This window comes from Thunnus maccoyii, chromosome 6 (assembly GCF_910596095.1).
Source record: "Thunnus maccoyii chromosome 6, fThuMac1.1, whole genome shotgun sequence".
In the NCBI taxonomy this organism is placed as follows: Eukaryota; Metazoa; Chordata; class Actinopteri; order Scombriformes; family Scombridae; genus Thunnus; species Thunnus maccoyii.
The window spans coordinates 25,531,382-25,550,015 of record NC_056538.1 but is presented as its reverse complement, the minus strand read 5'-3'; the positions used below and the strand labels follow the sequence as shown (position 1 = coordinate 25,550,015).

The window sequence follows — 18,634 nt, the reverse complement described above, 5'->3', positions numbered from 1 at the left end:
ATTAAACAAGCAAATTGTTAAAGTTACTAGATGTTTTAACAACAAAAAAAAAATCCTTAAACAAAATAATATGTAGAGATGATACAAACCTTGTCAAGATAGCCATGAGGTCATTGTTCTTGAGACATTCAGCCAAGTTATCCACCACAGATTCCAGTGTAAGTAATACTTCCATTACGTAGCCCTGCAAGAAAGAAACAAGAGACAGCTGCAGTTCTGTGGAGTAATTTATTTTATCCTGAATTTAATGATAACAGTATTTAATAACTGGCAAAAAATGTAGGGCTTCTCAGGCTCAATTTGTTGTTAAAACTAAAAAATCAGATGAATTTAGAGAGAGGTTGTGTATTGTTTATTTGTCTGTTACTTTTAAAAAGTAACAGATGGGTTTGGATAGCATTTGATGGACAGATTAGATGATGATGTAGGATTTCTGCCATTAGATGATTATTGGATATAATGCAGTGTTCATGAGCTGGTAAGAGGGTCAAACATCTGGAGTATCCAAGCCATTTACTTAACAGCACTGCATCCATGTGCTATTTGCTTAAAAAAACCCCAGAAGATAAAATATAAACCAATACATACTGAGACTGAGGCTGCGGGTTTTCAGTTCAGACAGTTCCTCAGTGTTGGCAACAGTTTCCGTTTACTGATCTGAGTCCTATTATAAATAATTGAGCTGATGGGCAGTGACAGCAATAAAGAAGAAAAAGAAGAAACTTCTACCTGGATTATCCATAAGCACCAGAGTTTAGTAATGCATGGTGCTCTCATACTCACATCCACATGCTTACACACATCATGAATATATACACACACACAGCACTAACCTGCACTTCTTCTCCATGTTCTCCAACTACTTCCACCAGCCTTGACAGCAGGTCGGACACACCGTGGGCAGAGATGGGCTGGCGGAGGCCTCGAAACACCTGGAAGGAGCGGCCAGCGTAGTGACGCGATGAACTACACAAGGCCGTCTGCAGCGCCACGTCACTGAGCTGCTGCTCCAGGTGGAAATCTAACACGGACAGAGAGGGGAGTGTGTAAATGAAAACTAAACTATTGCTAAGCAAAGGTAGTGTTTTGTAGTGAAAATTTCTAATAATGAAGGGTGGGTATATATTGGTTTACCTGACTTGGATTCTTTGAACACAGATACCACATGTCGCAGGAAGTTTGTCAGCTGCCCAGTGCTTTTTGAAATTTGATTCTTTGGTGAAATGTCTTCATGGCACCAGAGTGGTCCATACGCTCTATAAAACAATAGTATTTTAGTCACTAACAACACATAGTAAATTTTCTTCATGTCTGTCATGTTAGAAACGGGAAACCAAGCCCACATTCTGGAGTTACCCTGCTTCAGTTTAGCCTATTAAATATCTGTATCTAGACAGGCAAAAATAATTTTAAATAAAATCTAAACAATTAACAACAGTTTGCAAGATGACAGTTATACTTCGAATTTACAATGTGTAAAATTAATGATGCACTATGCATACAGCACCACTAGGTGGTAATCTACATCAAGAAGTATGAGAAAGTATATCAGTGAGTCATAATGATATTTCTGACTGTATAAGTAAAATGTTTTTGGTGGATAATGTGTTTATTTATCTAAAACTTCATTCTCATAGCTTAACTACAGTGCTGCACTTGCCAGTAATTATTCTCACTACCAGGGTAACAACATATTAACATCAGTACCTTGTGGTTAAAAACTCTATGAGCTTGTTAGTCTTCTCATCCATTTTATTGGAGGCCACAAGCTCCTCCATCTCCTGTGAGATCTCAGGGAGGTTGTTGCTGCTGCCCCCCAGGCTCAGACTGGATGATGTAGAAGAGGAACTCAGACCAGAGTCTGGCACAGGAGACGCCTGGCACTCCCGCAGGAAGTCAAAACCTCCTGAGCACAACAGAGGAACAGGTGTGTGATCAGAAACAGGTTACAGTGGTTCATTTGGATGTCTGATTTAATTTCCCTAACTGCAACGTTCAGGTGGAGATGGCAGGAGTTATGTAAGTAGAGATCATGTAGTGAGCAGCATGACCTGTGTTTTAAGATGTTTGGAATTTGAATCTAATTAGCCTTGTCTACTGATTTATTTAATGTGGTGGAACTGTCATGTTAAACTAATAATCTGCTACAAATTGAATCTCCCTGTTGTTAATTTACAAACAGACTATTTCTGCAAGATATTATACATTTACATAGAGATATAACAGAAATGGGAGTGAAGTTACAATGACTAAGAGGAAAATGGGATGTTATCTTTGGATCTTAATGGCAATGTTATCATGATGTATTATTCACAAAATAGAAATCCCTATTTTTAGTATACAACTTGCATTTAATTGGTCAAATGCACAAAGAATATTCTGGGCATTTCAAAATGTCTAGACATTTGCAAAACAAATTTTCAGCAGGGGGAGGAGGGGAAACAAACCAGCCTATCCAAGCCGTAGCAGATGGCCCCAATTGGGGCAAGAGGATAAAAATAGCAGCATGGAATGCTTTAATCAAGACCTTTGATGTCCTCTGTGCTCAATATTGCTTTTGGCACAGTGTCCAAATATTTTCTCCCCAGATAAGAAACTTATCTATCCTCTGACGGGAATGTAAGCCATTCCCTCCTGATGTTCAAGCTCATATTAGCCAGAGAGAAGAGCAATGTGTCAAATGCCAAGCTGCTCTGACAACTAGACCCTGGTCTACCTTAACCTTTCTGTTAAGTTTTATGTCATATACACTGTATATATAATATTTTTTCAAGTTGAATGTATGCACACAAATGAGTATTAATAAAGGCCTATGAATTTACCTGTAGGTGAATACTCTGGCTGAAGGCTTGGTTTGCATGTGAGGGTCTTGGTGCCATTTATTTCTCGTGTCTGCAGAAGGACTGAGGCGATGGCCTGGAAGTTGTTGTTACAGGATAATGTGATGAGCAGGTGGAGGAGGAGACGTTTGCTGTGCTCAAACACCTCAGGACGGTAGTGATCCATGCCTAAAGACAGAAACACAGAAAACACACAGTCTGTTTCAGCAACTTGTTCTTTGATGATGAGGTGTCATTTGTTGATGTGCCCTTTCCAGTTTCACAGCCTTGGGCTCAGAGACCACCCAAAAAATGTAACGATGCGAAATGAGCCGTTTGGAACTGGATGAAAAAAATCTTCAAGAAGAGCAACTTTAACCAAATTACTCAAATCTTTGCACTTACAAATACAACAGTGATGCATCTTTTTGGACTCATAATACTTGACAAATTTGTATTTTCATCATCTGCATTCATCTATTGTCCCTGTGTTACACAAAATATGTGTATATTATTGAAATTACATATATAGGTTTTACTTAGATGACTGACTACAGCATGAACTTACCCAAAAATAGGGCGTGTAGCAGTAAAGGGAGGTGCATGGCCCAATCCTCTCTCACACTGTGGTCCACTACCATCTCTGTCATGAAGATCACTGCTATATTACACCTGTAACAAAAAACACGGCACACACTGTAAAGCTTCTACATTATATGAGTCACACGTTGCACATTTCGGATACTGCAGTAAAACACAGGTCTAAACCACAAATCCATAAAACAAAAAGGATGACCTTGTTATGCACTGCATCACCACAGAAAACTGGTATGGTGCTGCCTTTATCTACAGCTATTTTTAAGTGATTAATTAGTGCTTAAAAAATTAACTTTGGCAGGTGATTATAGGATGCACAATCAGTTTGATGGAAGACCTCAAAGTAAATGTCTCAATCTCAAGTAGTCAAAAAGTACAATTTGCAGTTTTGTATTACTGTAATAGTCTAACCTGTGCAGTGGTCCTCTGGGAATGATGGTCTCTGGCAAAAAGTCCACCAGTGGAGCCCAACATCCTCCATTTAGAGGCATGGGCAGAGGATGAGGCTGGTTGGTCTCAACCACGACCATCAGCCAATCAGCGTAGGGAGGAAGAGGTTCACCTAAAAGATTAACAGAAAATTGTACTGCTGTAATGTAGCCCGCCACATACAGGACAAATTACAACAAAATTAGAAATACTGCCTTGCGGTTGTATGCCTCCGTCAGCCACTCAAGTTGCAGTTTACATCCATGTCTGCCTAGACTCATATAATATTTCTGGTGAAGACTGAAGGAATTTAATGAGGTATTAAGTGTATTTTTGGCAAAATGGATGTTATCACTATATTGACAGGATTTGCGTGAATAATTTCCAGTGAGAAACATGCTGTCGTCACTTAGAGACTATTTTTACAGAGGAATACAGAGGACTGATAGAGAACTTTGTCACATGGTGCTATGATAATCACCTGAAGCTCAATATCACCAAAACCAAAGAGCTTGTGGTGGACTACCAGAGGAACAGAAAGCCCCTGTCCTAGTTGCCATCCAGGGAGAGGAAGTGAAGAGGGTAGACTCATACAAATACTTTGGGAAAGCAAAATGCAAAGATGCTACAAATTCTAAAACGTGGACACTTCACACACATCTTCAACCTGGCAGCACTGAAGATCTCTACAATCACCACAGTCTCAAGGTGGGAACCCAAGAATAGTGTCACCAATTCAGTATCTGACCAAATGTGAGTGCGGAGTTATGGCGCTGAAAAATGGCCAGAAAAATGTTTTTGCAGAACATTGTGATGTCACAGTGAAGTTGACCTTTGACCTATTGGATATAAAATGTCATCAATTCATCATTTTATCCTTTTAGACATTTCTATGAAACTTTGTCATAATTAGCGTATGAATTCTTGAGTTATGGCCAAAAACGTGTTTAGTGAGGTCACAGTGACCTTGACTTTTGACCACCAAAATCTAAGATGTTCATCCTTGAGTCCAAGTGGATGTTTATGCCAAATTTGAAGAGATTCCCTCAAGGTGTTCCTGAGATATCGTGTTCACGAGAATGGGACAGACAGACAGACGGACAACCCAAAAACATAATGCCTACGGCCACGGCTTAATAAATAGACATGGATAGCATGTAGCCACATAGAAAAGTAGAACATGTCACTGATGTAAATAGGAGGTGCATTCAAATACTTTAAAAATACAAAAAAATTATATATGCACAGAGGAGAACTTCAATTTTGAGGATAAGCCCTTAAAGGCTATTTAGGGATGCTTTTCATTGTGTCATTACTCATACTCACAACAAAGCTGTTTTTGGGCCGCTGGCAGCAGTGCAGAGGCCCTTTGCTCGATTACTTTTATTTCGGTGCCAGTTCTCACCGAAGCCTTTTAAGAGCCCCAGGACACTCTGCACTGCTCATGCATTATCAATGACACCATGCCGGTCACCATCTTATCCTCCAACCCAGTCTGTGTATTCCACACTCACAAGACCATGACAACTACATTTTTTAATAGGGTGTGCGATACCAAAATATACTCACTCTTATCTTCATCGTAAGATCCGCCTGAGCTGTTGCTGTAGCGTGATTCCAGGCGGTTGTGTGTTCGCATTATGTGGCTAAGCCTGAAGACAGAAAAAAAAACCATCATGATGGTTCTTGCTAATACTGTAATCAATCTAATGTCAAGCTTTAAGATCTCATTGTTGACTGTACCTCTCCTCGTTGTCCTTTGCTGTCTTGGTATCATCTGTGTCAGGAAAGCTCTCCTGGCCCGCAACAACAGTATTGCTGCTCGATGTGGTGCCTAGAAGTGAGTGAAAAAAGGAAAAAACACTTTAATTTTACGGTTTATTCAAGGAAAGTCAACTGAGCACGATCTTTAACACCAACACTGCTTCACATTCACCAATGGGATCTGTACTGTTGAGTTTTCTATGGTTGACCATTAAGTGGTTCAATGGAGCAGTTGGGATTTCCTGGTTGGTTGATTTTCATTTAAAAAAAATGGGATGTAGCTTAGTTAAAAGATGTACCTGAGGCTGCTGTAGAGGCCTTGCTTGTGGCAGTGAAGCGATAGAAAGGAGGGCTATCACAGTGCTGCACCACAGGGTTGACCGGATCTGTTTGTTGTAACTCAAATATCAACTCCTCCATGGTTTGCATGGTGTTGTTTCGACACAGATAGATCACCACCTTCTTTATCTGAACAAACATATGACAGAATACCATTGATAAAACTGTCGAAAGCAAAAGAAAAAATAGCCGCATAACATTTTCCAGATGGCCTAAATGATGTATCTTACATATGGCAGAAGGGTTGTGTCACTGCTGACACCACATAAGCTGATGAGAAACTGCAGTGCGGTTCTCAGATTGTTGCTCCACTTCTCATTGCTGACTAAAGCATTCCAGGCGTTTTCCATCTCTGGTCCAGGTAAGTCATCTCCATACTGTGTACATACATAGTGTCATGTTAGCTTGCATTGACCTTAGATAACCTGCACCCAAGTTCATTATGATTCCCCAACAGGACTTTACCTTGGCGGTCATGAACATGAGGTTATTGAGAACCATAGATGTGGCTTGTAGGGAGCCCCAGCCAGTGCCCTTCAGTTGGTGGGATGAAGCTGTGCTGGTTGCCCGACTAGAAGCGTCATAATCCGAGGTGCACGGTGTGAAGACTGGAAGCAGCAAGCCGCTATCCACCAGCTCGATGTTACCGAGCCAGGGCAGGAGGTAGGTCAGCATGATCTGCCTCCCATTGGGATGGGTGGTGGGGAACCTCTGGCTAACCTCTGGAACAAACAGAATGAAGGCAATACCAACATCAGAATAACATCAGTGGGGACTGCGGTGTTTACATCCTGCATGGAAATCAAACACATAATGTATACTCAGTTTCACCATAATTGCCTGTTTAATCCTGATCCACATATGAATTCAACTTAAACTTAGTGTAGTTAAGCTTTCAGTGTTTCTGTGGTCAGTGGGAGTGTCCATAGGGGTCAGCAAGTGTTCAGGAAGTGGGAGGAAGGCTTCTTGGGAAGATGAGCAAGCAGCATTTAGTGGGAAACCAAGAGAAGATGACAAGCCTGTGAGAGTATTACAGCAGGCAGAAATACCACAGCCAACCCTACTGTAGCCACACACACTCACACACATTCAAATACTATATGAAGAGCTACCTGAGAACAGAGGAAGTGTGAGTTCAGGGTACATCCTGGCCAGCTGGCTGGAGAGCTGAGGCAGGGAGACACTGTATAGAGGCGGCAGTGGACCGTGGGTGCCGTAAAGGATATTGTTTGGCTTTTGCTCTGCAATCCTCTTAGAGTATACAAACAACTTAGCTTCAAGAATCTGTTGAAAGAAAAATGGGAAGTGTGTAGCCTACTTTTATCCACAGAAAATTACACATTGGCACCACAAACAACAATGCTCGTATTTCTCACCTGCATTAGCTGCATTGAAATCTCATAGATTTCTCTGTTGGAGTCTGATGCCTTGAAGAGCACCAGATTCAGTAGTGTCACTATATCACTTGGGTAGTTTCTGCAAATAAGAAAGATAAAGAGAAAAAAAACATTACAATGAGGTAATGTTTCAGTATTTAAAGGTCTGTGCTTGGGTTAATGTTTGTGAGATAAAGCAAGAGAGGAAGGCCGATCTCAGACGAATAGTGAGCCCTTTAAGAGGATTAGCTGAGGTGACGCTTTGAAGCTTAAGCTAATTTGCCAGTGGTTTCCTCCCTTTGTACAAGAAATCTGGATGATCTAGAGGATAAAGTATCTAAATTAATTAGGCAAAACCTTAATTAATTGGATCTCAAAAGAAGTTGCATGCCAGTAAACAAAAGATGACATCATACAAACTCAACAAAAAGAAATAAAGATAAGAACAAAACTGCCCTGATAAAAAAAACTATGTGCAGAATAAGCTGATCTCAACTAGTGAAACAGATGACAGAGAGATTGTGAGATTTTGTACCTGCTGCCACAGACGGTAGCAATGGCTTTGAAGCAGCCTGAGGCAAGCTGGTAGGAGCCTGTGTAGCAGCGATCCACAGCCCAGTTGAAAAGGTTGACCTGGTCGGCATTGAGCTCCAGGAGCAGGATGACTACTTCACAGCCAAGCTGGTGGACCTGAGCCAGGAGTGGATATCAACACACACTCCTAAATTTCACTTCTTTTTCAAGGATCCCCTGTATGTATTCCTGATTTTATATTAGTTTTTTTTACAGGACTGTGTCTGTTTTTGAAAGATTCAAGGATTTAATGTAAAATGATTCAAGTAGCTCTACTTCTGTCATACCAAAAAGATGATAAATTACATTTTCTTGGCTACTTTTACACTAAATGCTACTCCTTAAGCCAACAGAAAAGCTCAGTCAATTTTGCAGAGAAGGAATTTGTAGAATAAACATGCAGGTGCTTTATCTTGTATCACAGTAAACTGAAATGAAAACAATATCAGACAAATTTATTTTAAGACGAAACCTTCCTTCACTACTTGCCAGCACTCCTGCGAGATAATGGTGAGCAGTTGGCAACGACTAGTGTCGGGCTTTTACACAGCAAGCTTCAGCAAGCTATCGGGGCAGCTTTCTGGGTCAGCCCTTTGTTTAAATGCACCACGGTGGTAAAGTATTGGCCACATACCCGCTGATCCTGGCAGGCTAGTATATTATCCAGCCACTTATAGAGGTACCCGTCTGGAGAGAGGCCAACGTTATCAAACACAGGCCCGCAGCACAGCACAGCAGACATGGCCTGGAAGCACAAACGACAGACAAATATGCTGACATGTTTTAACACTCAAGACAAATGTATTCATCTTACACTCCCATTTCTCCATCCGCAGGAAAAATAGTCAAATCGTGGCAAAAAAGCATCATATTTAATCTTTATGTGGTTATTCAACACAACTTTGGACAAGCAGGGGTGAATGTTGTCAACATTTTAAATCATAGTGATCTTGAATATTTGACTTAGCAGCGGTGGTCCTCAGTGCTGCAATAGGCAATGCTTTATACAGCTCAGTTTGGTAGCTGGTAGTACATGTTGAATTTTCAGAAGTCATATAACGTGACATTAAACCGCAGCACCTGTGTTTACCAACCAACTAAGTCTAAGATAGCGGTGTGATGAGTGAGGTAAAATTTGTATGTGGGTGATACCAGAATTTTCTGGATGGAGCGCACACTCACATACTACAGTTCAGGAGAGATTGTGCATGTGAGTTTATTTGTCTACAACACCAGAATTACACTAAGAAATCATCTAAAAGTTAGCAGGGATAAGATATGCTCTTGTCAGTCAAACAAGCATTTCTTTTTTAAATAAAAAAATATTTTTTAGTGAATGACAAATTTAATAAAATCTTGCATGTGTCTTTGTGTTTAATGTTCAGTTCTTAAAGACCTACAATTCAGATGGCTGGAAATCCATGCATGTTTTACAACAGATTTGTATTGTGTGCCCTGTTATTCTTCACTATCCTGTATGTACTCCTCATTTATACAACGGTCACAACTTTAGACTGAGCTTGAAATCAATAGATATATAATGCAAACATTACTGCCTTCTTCTACAACAGGTTTACCTTTAGGGCACAGTATTGATATCTTGTGATCTGGTGATTTCTGTCACTGTAGCGGTCCAGAGGAGTGAACATGATGCTGAAAGGGCCAGCCCACTGACTGAAGAGGATGAAGAGGTGATGCCGCAGGCTCTGCTGTGGAAACAGGAAGCGCCTGTGGTGCACTAGGATGGGAGACAAACAAGCCTGTTATCGGTTCGCTCGTTTAGAATGCAAAGACTCAGCAAAAATAAGTATCTTAAACGCTTAAACTAATGAGTAAAAGTGCATTCTCCAATATAATCAGGTGTTGATGTCCCCTGACAGATCATTAGTCATTCAGTGGGGACTTGTGAATGCTTGGCAACCTATGAGTCATCACCTGTCCTTGCCTGCTCTGTCCTTAAGCTGCACTATTTTTGGAACTACTCCCCTTGGGCTACGTCCAAATCAAGATCAATATCAAGAGTCTTGAGCTCCATGTGCTGTGCTAACCTCAGCCAAATGGAAGCCCATTATGTAATTCGCAATCCACAAATGGATGAGAAGGATTGGTGGATTGTATTAGGTGTCCATATAAAACAAATGTAAAACATATACAGTCTTTATTAAGTAATCAATCAGCCTGACCTGCACAGCATTGTCTGGCCTGACAACAAAGGACTGTCAAGCTGAGCTAATGGAAGGAATCTTTTATGATTACCCGGCACACATTGGATGAGGTTTGCCACCATGGCGCTGAAGTGAGCTCGGATGTCCTTGAGTATCTCTGCATCTTTGTCATTCTCAGCTTCCAGGAGCATTCGGGTTAGATCCACATACTCCAGGAACAGAGCGCCCATGGCGAGGGTGTCACGTTCCAGAGCTCCGTTTGTACTGTGGGGTCACAGAGAAAACAGGGCGACGCCAATGAGAAGAAATCACAAACCAAATAGAATGTGACAATGATATTTTAAACACTTATTAAAATGACTTAAATTAACTTCTTAAATTAAAGTTTTAATATAGCAAGTAATTATAAGGTGTTATATCATTAGCAAAAAGTCAAGATTATATCCAGATGACCCTGCTTAGATATTTTAGTTCCCCCTTTTGTGTACTGTGAGTGTGATACTGTCCAGCTTGGGGCTGTGTTGTGTCAACTTGTGCTACACTAACCTGTCACTGATGACGCCTGCATCAGCAAGCAGCTCAAAGATTCGCAGCAGCTGCAGTCTCAGAAGGTCTCGTCGCTCACGCCGCTTCTTGTTCTACAAAAAAAATTCATTAAGAAAAATCCTGAATGACAAAAGTCTCTACTTACTATGGATAACACCTTTCCCTTCTGAGATTTTCTGATACATGTCAGCTCTCTGGTGAGGTCAGCCCACAGTACTTCTTTAACAAATTAATTCTAATGGTACCTACTTTACTTATATCATGTACTGTGCTGCAAATAAAATCAACCAACCTCTGGTCTTCTCTCCAATGCCTCTTTCATCAGTGGATGTAGCTCCTCCACAAGTTCCCTGTGTGCAGACAGTGAAAATATAATCTACTGTACTAATTATGAGAATCAAACAACTAGCATAAATTTTCAGTGGACAAAGTTGCAAGTAATTTTTTTTTAAGGAAAACCCATCTAAGCTGAAAAAAAATGATTTCTAGGAAACTATTTAGATGTTTCCGTAAACAGCAACAAGGGACCACTTTACTATAATCCTCTGTTCATCTCTCCTTTAAATCCACACAAATACAGGTCAACATGGACTTTAATTACATGGAAAATAATGGATTGTGCTCTAACTTCCATTTCACTGGTTCTGAGAGAAAAACAAAACTACGGCTTAAATCAGCAGTCAAAAAAAGCTATTATACATCTTTAATACAATTTGTATCAATAATAAAAAATACATTGAAGTTTAAAGAAACAAATCATTAATTGAAATTTGAAGTTTGTTTCGGCAACATGTAGAACATCTAAATACTATTCTCTGATATACCTGAAAACAAGGGAATTGGTGCGACCAAAGCCCAGCACTAATGATTCTGTCAACTCGATGCTCTCTGCCCTCATCAGTGGCACCAACTGCTTCAGAAGCCAAGCCACAGATGGGCTCCCGATAACCTGAAACATCAAACACCGACAGCTCAGTCAGACAAATAAACCTCTCACGCTGCTTGAACACACTAATTGCACGAGGCCGCATGGAGATAAGTGTCTGTACAGTTAAAAATATATCAGCTTCCTGTTCCATTCATGTAAAATAGCTGCAGTGTAATTTGATGCTTTGAGTTTGAATGTCAACAAGCTCTGTATGAACACCTGATCCTGCAGAGACAAAGCACTGAGGGAATTAATAAGGCCAGAGGACAAGGACAACTACCTTGTTATCGTAGCTGACACCGCTGTCAGGTGTGGCGGCTGTGATCTCAGGTGTCGATGCTCTCAGATGGCCGGGGCTCATGATACTGGGCTTGGCCACCCCAAAGCAAAGGATCAGGTAGTTTCTCCACAGGGTTACGTAATTGTCTCCACTGCCAGAAGTGCTGGTCTTCTTTGCATACACCGGGTTACTGGTGAATCACACAAAATGTAAATATCATTAGATCGTTAATCTTATCCAAGCTTTTACTAACAGAGGATCTTCAGAGGTTTTCCTATGCAATGGGGGACTAGTATCAGGTGGTGATACTTAAAACAGGAATGCTTTGTAAAGATAAGCAGAAAATAGAAAAAAAGAAGAAGTGATGAGATCTCGTGTTCCCTCCTGATCTCACTGCAGGATTTGAGGACACTTACTTTGGATCTACAAGGGGCATGAGCATCTGCATTCGAGTGAAGGCGTAGGGCCAGGCGTAGCTGAGAGCTGTAGGACAATGCTTGGGCAGGTTGTCCTGTCGGAGGAGGCTGTACACACACAGCACCCAGGGGTCCTTCACAGACTGGGCAAAGATCCACACATGCGAGGGGCTCCTAATGTCATAGTGACTGTTGACAAGCAGTGCATTCCACTCCACAAGCCACTGGAGGTCCACGTGGTGGCCGGCTGACATTGCGGCCTGTGAACAGCGAGTGGCACATCAGGGTCAGGGGCCATGACAGACTAAGTAACTATCCTAACAAGAGTTATTTAAATGTGAAAAATGAGGAAGGCGGAAATTGAACATTTACTGCATTTTTCTGTTCTCAATAAATTTGTATTCTCAGTGTCATGTTGTCAGTTTGATGATTACATAAATGAGAGAAGTCAAAGGGCCACCAGCTGTTCACTTCCAGCTGTTCATTCAATTTTTTTTTGACATGTTAAATAACTAAACTGAGCTTCTGTTGCAGACTCAATGATTTTTTGATGGTGAATCCACACATGGCTAAACAGCTCAAAGACATGAGATCTTTTCATGTAAGCGGCTTGAGTTTCTGGAGTTTACACAAGTAATAAGCATCTTACTTTTCTATCTGGAAGTCAAGTCACATGAAATTACACAGGGTGAAGAAACTCCAAGAAAAATCCCAGGAAATGTAAAACATGAGCAAATAAACTGCAGACACATCTTGATTGAGACTCCAGGTTTAGTTTGGAGTGAAGCCATAGAATAAAAATTACAAACAACTTACTGTGTCAGAGACTGCAACATTGACAAAACTCTCCAGGATTACAGGACTGAGCTGGTCCATAATCTCAATCATTGGTTTATCGTCATCCTGCAGTTGACAGAGTATAAAATCACAGTCTGTAAACTCAATTACCAAATTCTACTGTATTTCTGTCACCTCAGTTTTGGTTTCTCTCACTTTACCTCAGACAGTCCAATGGTCATAAAGAGACTACGTATCTCCTTGAGTATGGAGATAGCCAGTCTGCGGGTGCTCAGCTGACAGGAACAGAGCAGAACGAGCGCCAGACCCTCTACAGCATGCAGCACTGTGGAGTGAGGACCTCGCTCTGCAGGTATCTTCAGATTTGAACTTGTCTGCAGCAGCTGTGACATAAACATCAAAATAAGACAAAAGCTGATTTATCGCAATAATTGCCGGATTAGTACTTTACATTTCTATTTAGAGTGCTGACTATTATTTAATAACACAAAAATCTGCCATAACAGACAGGAACATCTTCATATTTAAGGTAAAAGTGTGTACCTCAGCAGTGTGTATCTTAGCAGTGTCATAGCTCTTCCCTGGGACGGCCAGGGTGAGTTTCCACTGTGTGAGCAGTTGCAGCAGTAATTTGAGGGATGTATCTAACAGCCCCTGGTGGGTATCTTGGACCTCACGCAACAGGAAGTTAATGAATCCAAACAGGACGTCGTCACGCCAATCAGAGAAATCCACAAGCAGACTTTGTAATGAATTCTGGGCAATGAGTCGTAGCTCATCATCCATGTGGATTGTCAATCTGGAAAAGAAAAGCAGACAAATGAAGTCTCATGAGCATAAAGTAAATCCAGATTACTTTATGCTTATAATTTTGGATGAATTTCGCCTCATGATTTTTTGGCTGATGTGCTTCTTTGTTAACTACTGGCTTTACATATATGGATTTATCTGAATACATGTATTTCTAATTAGACGATGGGTTTATCCATTGCTATTCAAATAGCATTTTAATTTTATCCCTTCATTTTATGTGTACTAAAATAAAGAAAAATATAAAATTACAATCACATTATAGGTAGAAAGTCAGTATTATATCCACATTTCATGGCCATTATATGTTATATATTTATTTAGAAAATGACATTATATTGGGATGTAAACAACAAAACACACTGTTTGAGACAACAGATTGGGGTAGCAGGAAATTCAGGTTATTACCCTGCATGGTACTTGAAAATTTGTCAACAACTTTGAAGTCTTTCCAAACAAACAATAATGATGCTTGATTAGATCTCCAAGCTTAATTACCTTGCCAGGGCTTGGTCTTCCCTATAAATGGGGTTTCCCCAAGACAGCAACTCACCGAGAGAGCAGGTCTATGAGCTCTGGCTTTGACATCCCATCAGGCAGGATGCGAGGAATGGCAGCAACACACGTTCTGAACAAGTCGATCTTGGGCTTCCTTTCACCTCTAAAAAGATCAGATTGTAAGTTTAAATGCAAAAGCTTGCTTTCAATGTGTTGAACTGGCAAGTGTAAACTGATCAGTCATTGTAACAAATAACTGGATTGTCATACAGTGTTATTTAAGCTGAGGGCTGGTTAATGATGACACTGTAACCACAATTAACACTGCTGTGCTGAGTCACTCTGGAGTTTTGCCAACTTGAAATGTTTTGACAGTTAGGATGACAGAGCAATGAGCGCACATACGTGATCATGTCCTCAGGCTCCTTGTTCAACATCTGAGCATTAGTCATCATCATGCAGCGTCCCACCTCCTTATCCAGGTGTCTGAGCATGTTGTCAATAGCCTTACGCACATGATAATAATACTGTGACATCCCTGGAGAGGATGAAAGAGGAAACACTGTTATTAATCAGAATAAGTCCATCTAAATTGATGCTAAAGGTCTTATGTAAGTCTTCAAAAGCATGACATTTTCAACATTCCTGACCATGGTCTGTCTCGCTCACCAATGACTTTGGCCTCCTCATCTGTCAGTGTTTTGCTCAGGTATGTCTTCTTCACTCGGAGTGTGTTCCCAGAGGGCAAAGTGCAACCAGTGTTAGGCATAGGAGGCTCACCATCCTTCTGCTGCAGTTTATCGGCTATGACCAGGAATGCTCTCAGACCAATATTCATTCTCTGCAGAGCAAAGAAATTTTACGTTCAGCGGTTTGTTATCAACTTTTGAAACCTTCTACATGATTATTAGTCCTGGCAGGCTTTTGAAAATGAAATTGAAACACCACTTCAGCACAGAAAATCAATTGTACCAACAGTTACTGCAGTTAGGAACTCAAATGATCTTGCAGCAGTGGGACAAGGCATATTTTTTATATTTTTTGCTGCAGTAAGCTTGAGAGTGAGATACTGTGACATAAAGTTTGTGAGTCCAGGGGGCCAGGTAGTGGTCCATATTGGATTTTATCTGACTGCTAGTAGCTCAGATACTCAAATAATATTTACAATTTGATGAGGAATAGAAAATAGAGTTAGTTTTTTTCTCATTTCAACCACAAGACTTTTTAGTTTCTGTACTATGAATAAATCTGGTGAGTTTAATCAAAAACGAGCAAACTATTTCTAATTTCAGGGATTTTTTTGTTTATTATGACAATTACTTATTTGTTCTGCTTTGATTAAAAATATCTTACAAGATCTAGATATTTGTAATGACTTGAAATATCAACTCATCTTAAAAAATGACAACGTGAGTGATTTTAAATCGCCAATTTAACAATTTTCATTATCAAAATGACATGTTGCACCTCTCACTAACTTCATTTCTATTACACCACTAACCAGTACAACAGCTGAACTGGACTGATTTTGTTTGTTCCAGTATAAGTGGAAGTAAATTGTGTACCTCTGGATTAAGACTAAAGGCTTTTGCAGGTTTCCCAACACAAAGAAGGTCAAAGATAATTTCTTTCATGGCAAAATCAAGTCTTTCCTGCAATGAAATAAGAAGAAAAAAATGTGTTAAACTGGATTTCAGAAACTTCATGATGTCATGATAAGTGTACAGTATACTGGTTTTAACTGGGAGTTACATGAAATGTGTGACTTCTGTTCAATACAATACAATACAATATAGTACAGTACATCCTTGTGTTTACCTGTGCAATAAACTGGATGATTTTGACAAAGATATTAAGAGGCATGTCTCTTGGCACCACACTGCGTGATCCTTTGGGAAAAAGTGTTGTCACAATAGTGTTGAGGCGGCTGTGGACACAGAAAAAATAATTAATTATGAAGACACTCGTTTAACACTCATTTAAACCATGGAAATTGTGTAAAATTACATAGAAAACTATAAAATTTGTAGTAAATTGTCCCATTTTGTACAGATAACGATAATCTACTGCTTGAAAAGAGGTTTACTTTAAGACAAGTTTATTTTGGGCCTAATAAACACGTTTGAAAAATCTGGCTTGACCTGTTTGGGATTCCTCATGTGGGCTCAAGGCTCATAATCATGCCTGTAAGCTGCTGGTAAACCTGTGGGCCACCAGCACTGACAATCTGGTGCAGGCCTGACCCCAGGCCGATACTCTTGTGCATGTACATTGAAAGCAAAGTAGTCCTCTTTTTCCAAACACCAATAAAATCAATAACAAAGAGAGATGGTTTGGTGGTAAACTTTCTCTTAAAATAACTTTCTTGTTTATACCAAATAATGTTTTCAGGTTTATGTTTCAGCCCATGGGCTTTATCAGCGTGCTCAAAGTTCATAAAGTGAGACATTTTCCTTCATGCCCTCTTGAAAATAACATCCACAGTACAGAAATCTATAAAAGTAAGATTGGGACCTCTTGGGCTGAGGTCACCACGTTAAGGAGGAGGATAAGAAGTGAAACTATTTACCCCTGTGTTGCAGTGTTGCTCTCACACTTGATTCTGATCATGTAGACCCACAACAGACGATACAGGGACTCCAGTGCAACGCGAGCCATTTTAGGGTCTCTACTCTGTAATAAAATTACATTGATAGTAGAAAAGTCAACAACAGAACCACAAAAAAATTGTAGTAAATATGACACTACAGCCTAAATGTGACAAATCAGTTTCTTGTTGGCTATAATATAACAGGAAAACTACAGATATCATTACTGTAATCACACTATGCTTATATAATATATTTAATGCTGTGGAGGATAGTTAGGATAATTACTGCCTTAAGCATTAAGTACACTGTTGTCAGATATTATGTAAGACAACCGACCTTTCTACACATGTCCTAAATAAAGGCTACTGTGATCTAACTTATCGACTGCTGCTTTCCATGTTACAATACCTTCAGATTTGAGAGGCAGTTGTTAAGGAAGACATGCCATCTGTTGAGGAAGAACTGTTTCTGGCTGACGCACAGCAGGCATGTCACCAGCGGGTAAAAGGCCTGTGTAGAGAACAGCAAGTGTTTAGATCTCTGTTATCATACACGGGATTATTAGAATAGCTTCATACTGACTTAAAAAATAGGCTGAACATTTATAGTTTCCACATTTAATTTCTGAGGTTGTCTTCTGAGTGGATAATTTGAGGAATTGTGTATTATCTTAGACTCATATCCGCACAAGTGTAATTTAAGACGTAAACCAGTTTTCTTTTGAAAACAAAATTATGTTTTCTCCTTTTGTAATGCTTTTTGCTGATGATGCATCATTTATAAAATGTGGCTTTCAGCCATAATCGCTGCCTCAGGGGAGTGTAGACATTCTGTAAGAGCAAGCCGCTGTTCCATAAGGGTTGTTGTCTTTCCATTTCACTGTTAAGTGCTGTGGTGAAATGCTTTATTGAAGACACAGACACACTTATATATGCTGCACTACTTCTCTTTTTTATGCTTTGAAATGGTTGCCTGTCTTCCTTCATAATTTATTTCTAGTGTGGACACTAACATTGCAAGAGAACATTGCGTAAGAGTGACCTTGAAATACTTGAAGATTCACAGAGACCAAAGGCATCCAGGCTATCTAAACATGCAGCAGAGGGTTTCAAAGTGAAAATGGAGGTGTAAATCACAAACAGGCTCAACGTTCTGTGTCAGTTTGTTTTCTATAGGATAACTGACCAGCGAGTGCTTCTTTCTGGAGGACAAGTCCAGGGTTGTGTCGTACAAACTGTCCACAAAGTTCCTCAGGCAGGGAACGTTCACCTCGTTCTTCACAGCCTAGAAGAACATCACACACAGTCACATGACAAGACGACATCCTCTACAGAGTATCACTCTTTTCCTGTGAAAACAAAAATATTCTATAAAGCATGTCCCAATCTGTATTGGTGGTAAAACTTACTGCTGCAACAGGAACTAAAATCTCAACAAAGAGACCAGCCAAGGCATGCTTGATGTCCTTGTCCTTGACTTCCAGGAAGTAGTGAGCACATTCCTACATAAAAGAGAGTGGCACATGGCTTAATGCACAAAAACAACTAATATCACTTTCTATATATGTGGAGAGTGTTAAGAAACTATTCACCTAAGAGGAAAACACACCTGATACTGTACGGTCAAAACTGAATGTAATCCACAAACTGCATGCCAATAAAAACACAGTCAAGGTCGAAAAAATCCTGACAATCCTGAGAACTTC

General features: G+C 40.1%; 1 protein-coding gene across 2 annotated transcripts in view; it reads right to left on the bottom strand.

Annotated features, from left to right (window-relative positions):
* Positions 1–18,634, bottom strand: part of frya (furry homolog a (Drosophila)) — a 48,023-nt gene that overhangs the window by 11,363 nt on the left and 18,026 nt on the right. For both annotated transcript variants that reach the window (XM_042414354.1, XM_042414355.1), the window contains exons 9-43: positions 18,338–18,430; positions 18,115–18,213; positions 17,338–17,439; positions 16,908–17,011; positions 16,157–16,265; positions 15,904–15,990; positions 15,008–15,179; positions 14,744–14,876; positions 14,394–14,501; positions 13,574–13,829; positions 13,231–13,413; positions 13,049–13,135; positions 12,233–12,492; positions 11,817–12,006; positions 11,433–11,557; positions 10,901–10,958; positions 10,609–10,700; positions 10,154–10,326; positions 9,475–9,635; positions 8,532–8,642; positions 7,860–8,014; positions 7,325–7,424; positions 7,061–7,232; positions 6,414–6,670; positions 6,179–6,325; positions 5,909–6,077; positions 5,589–5,679; positions 5,415–5,497; positions 3,828–3,978; positions 3,388–3,491; positions 2,823–3,008; positions 1,708–1,906; positions 1,135–1,256; positions 834–1,021; positions 90–184 (exon numbers count right to left, since the gene is read on the bottom strand). In XM_042414354.1, the coding sequence (XP_042270288.1) occupies positions 90–184; positions 834–1,021; positions 1,135–1,256; positions 1,708–1,906; positions 2,823–3,008; positions 3,388–3,491; positions 3,828–3,978; positions 5,415–5,497; positions 5,589–5,679; positions 5,909–6,077; positions 6,179–6,325; positions 6,414–6,670; positions 7,061–7,232; positions 7,325–7,424; positions 7,860–8,014; positions 8,532–8,642; positions 9,475–9,635; positions 10,154–10,326; positions 10,609–10,700; positions 10,901–10,958; positions 11,433–11,557; positions 11,817–12,006; positions 12,233–12,492; positions 13,049–13,135; positions 13,231–13,413; positions 13,574–13,829; positions 14,394–14,501; positions 14,744–14,876; positions 15,008–15,179; positions 15,904–15,990; positions 16,157–16,265; positions 16,908–17,011; positions 17,338–17,439; positions 18,115–18,213; positions 18,338–18,430 (4,922 nt within the window). The remainder of the gene's footprint in view (positions 1–89; positions 185–833; positions 1,022–1,134; positions 1,257–1,707; positions 1,907–2,822; positions 3,009–3,387; positions 3,492–3,827; positions 3,979–5,414; positions 5,498–5,588; positions 5,680–5,908; positions 6,078–6,178; positions 6,326–6,413; positions 6,671–7,060; positions 7,233–7,324; positions 7,425–7,859; positions 8,015–8,531; positions 8,643–9,474; positions 9,636–10,153; positions 10,327–10,608; positions 10,701–10,900; positions 10,959–11,432; positions 11,558–11,816; positions 12,007–12,232; positions 12,493–13,048; positions 13,136–13,230; positions 13,414–13,573; positions 13,830–14,393; positions 14,502–14,743; positions 14,877–15,007; positions 15,180–15,903; positions 15,991–16,156; positions 16,266–16,907; positions 17,012–17,337; positions 17,440–18,114; positions 18,214–18,337; positions 18,431–18,634) is intronic.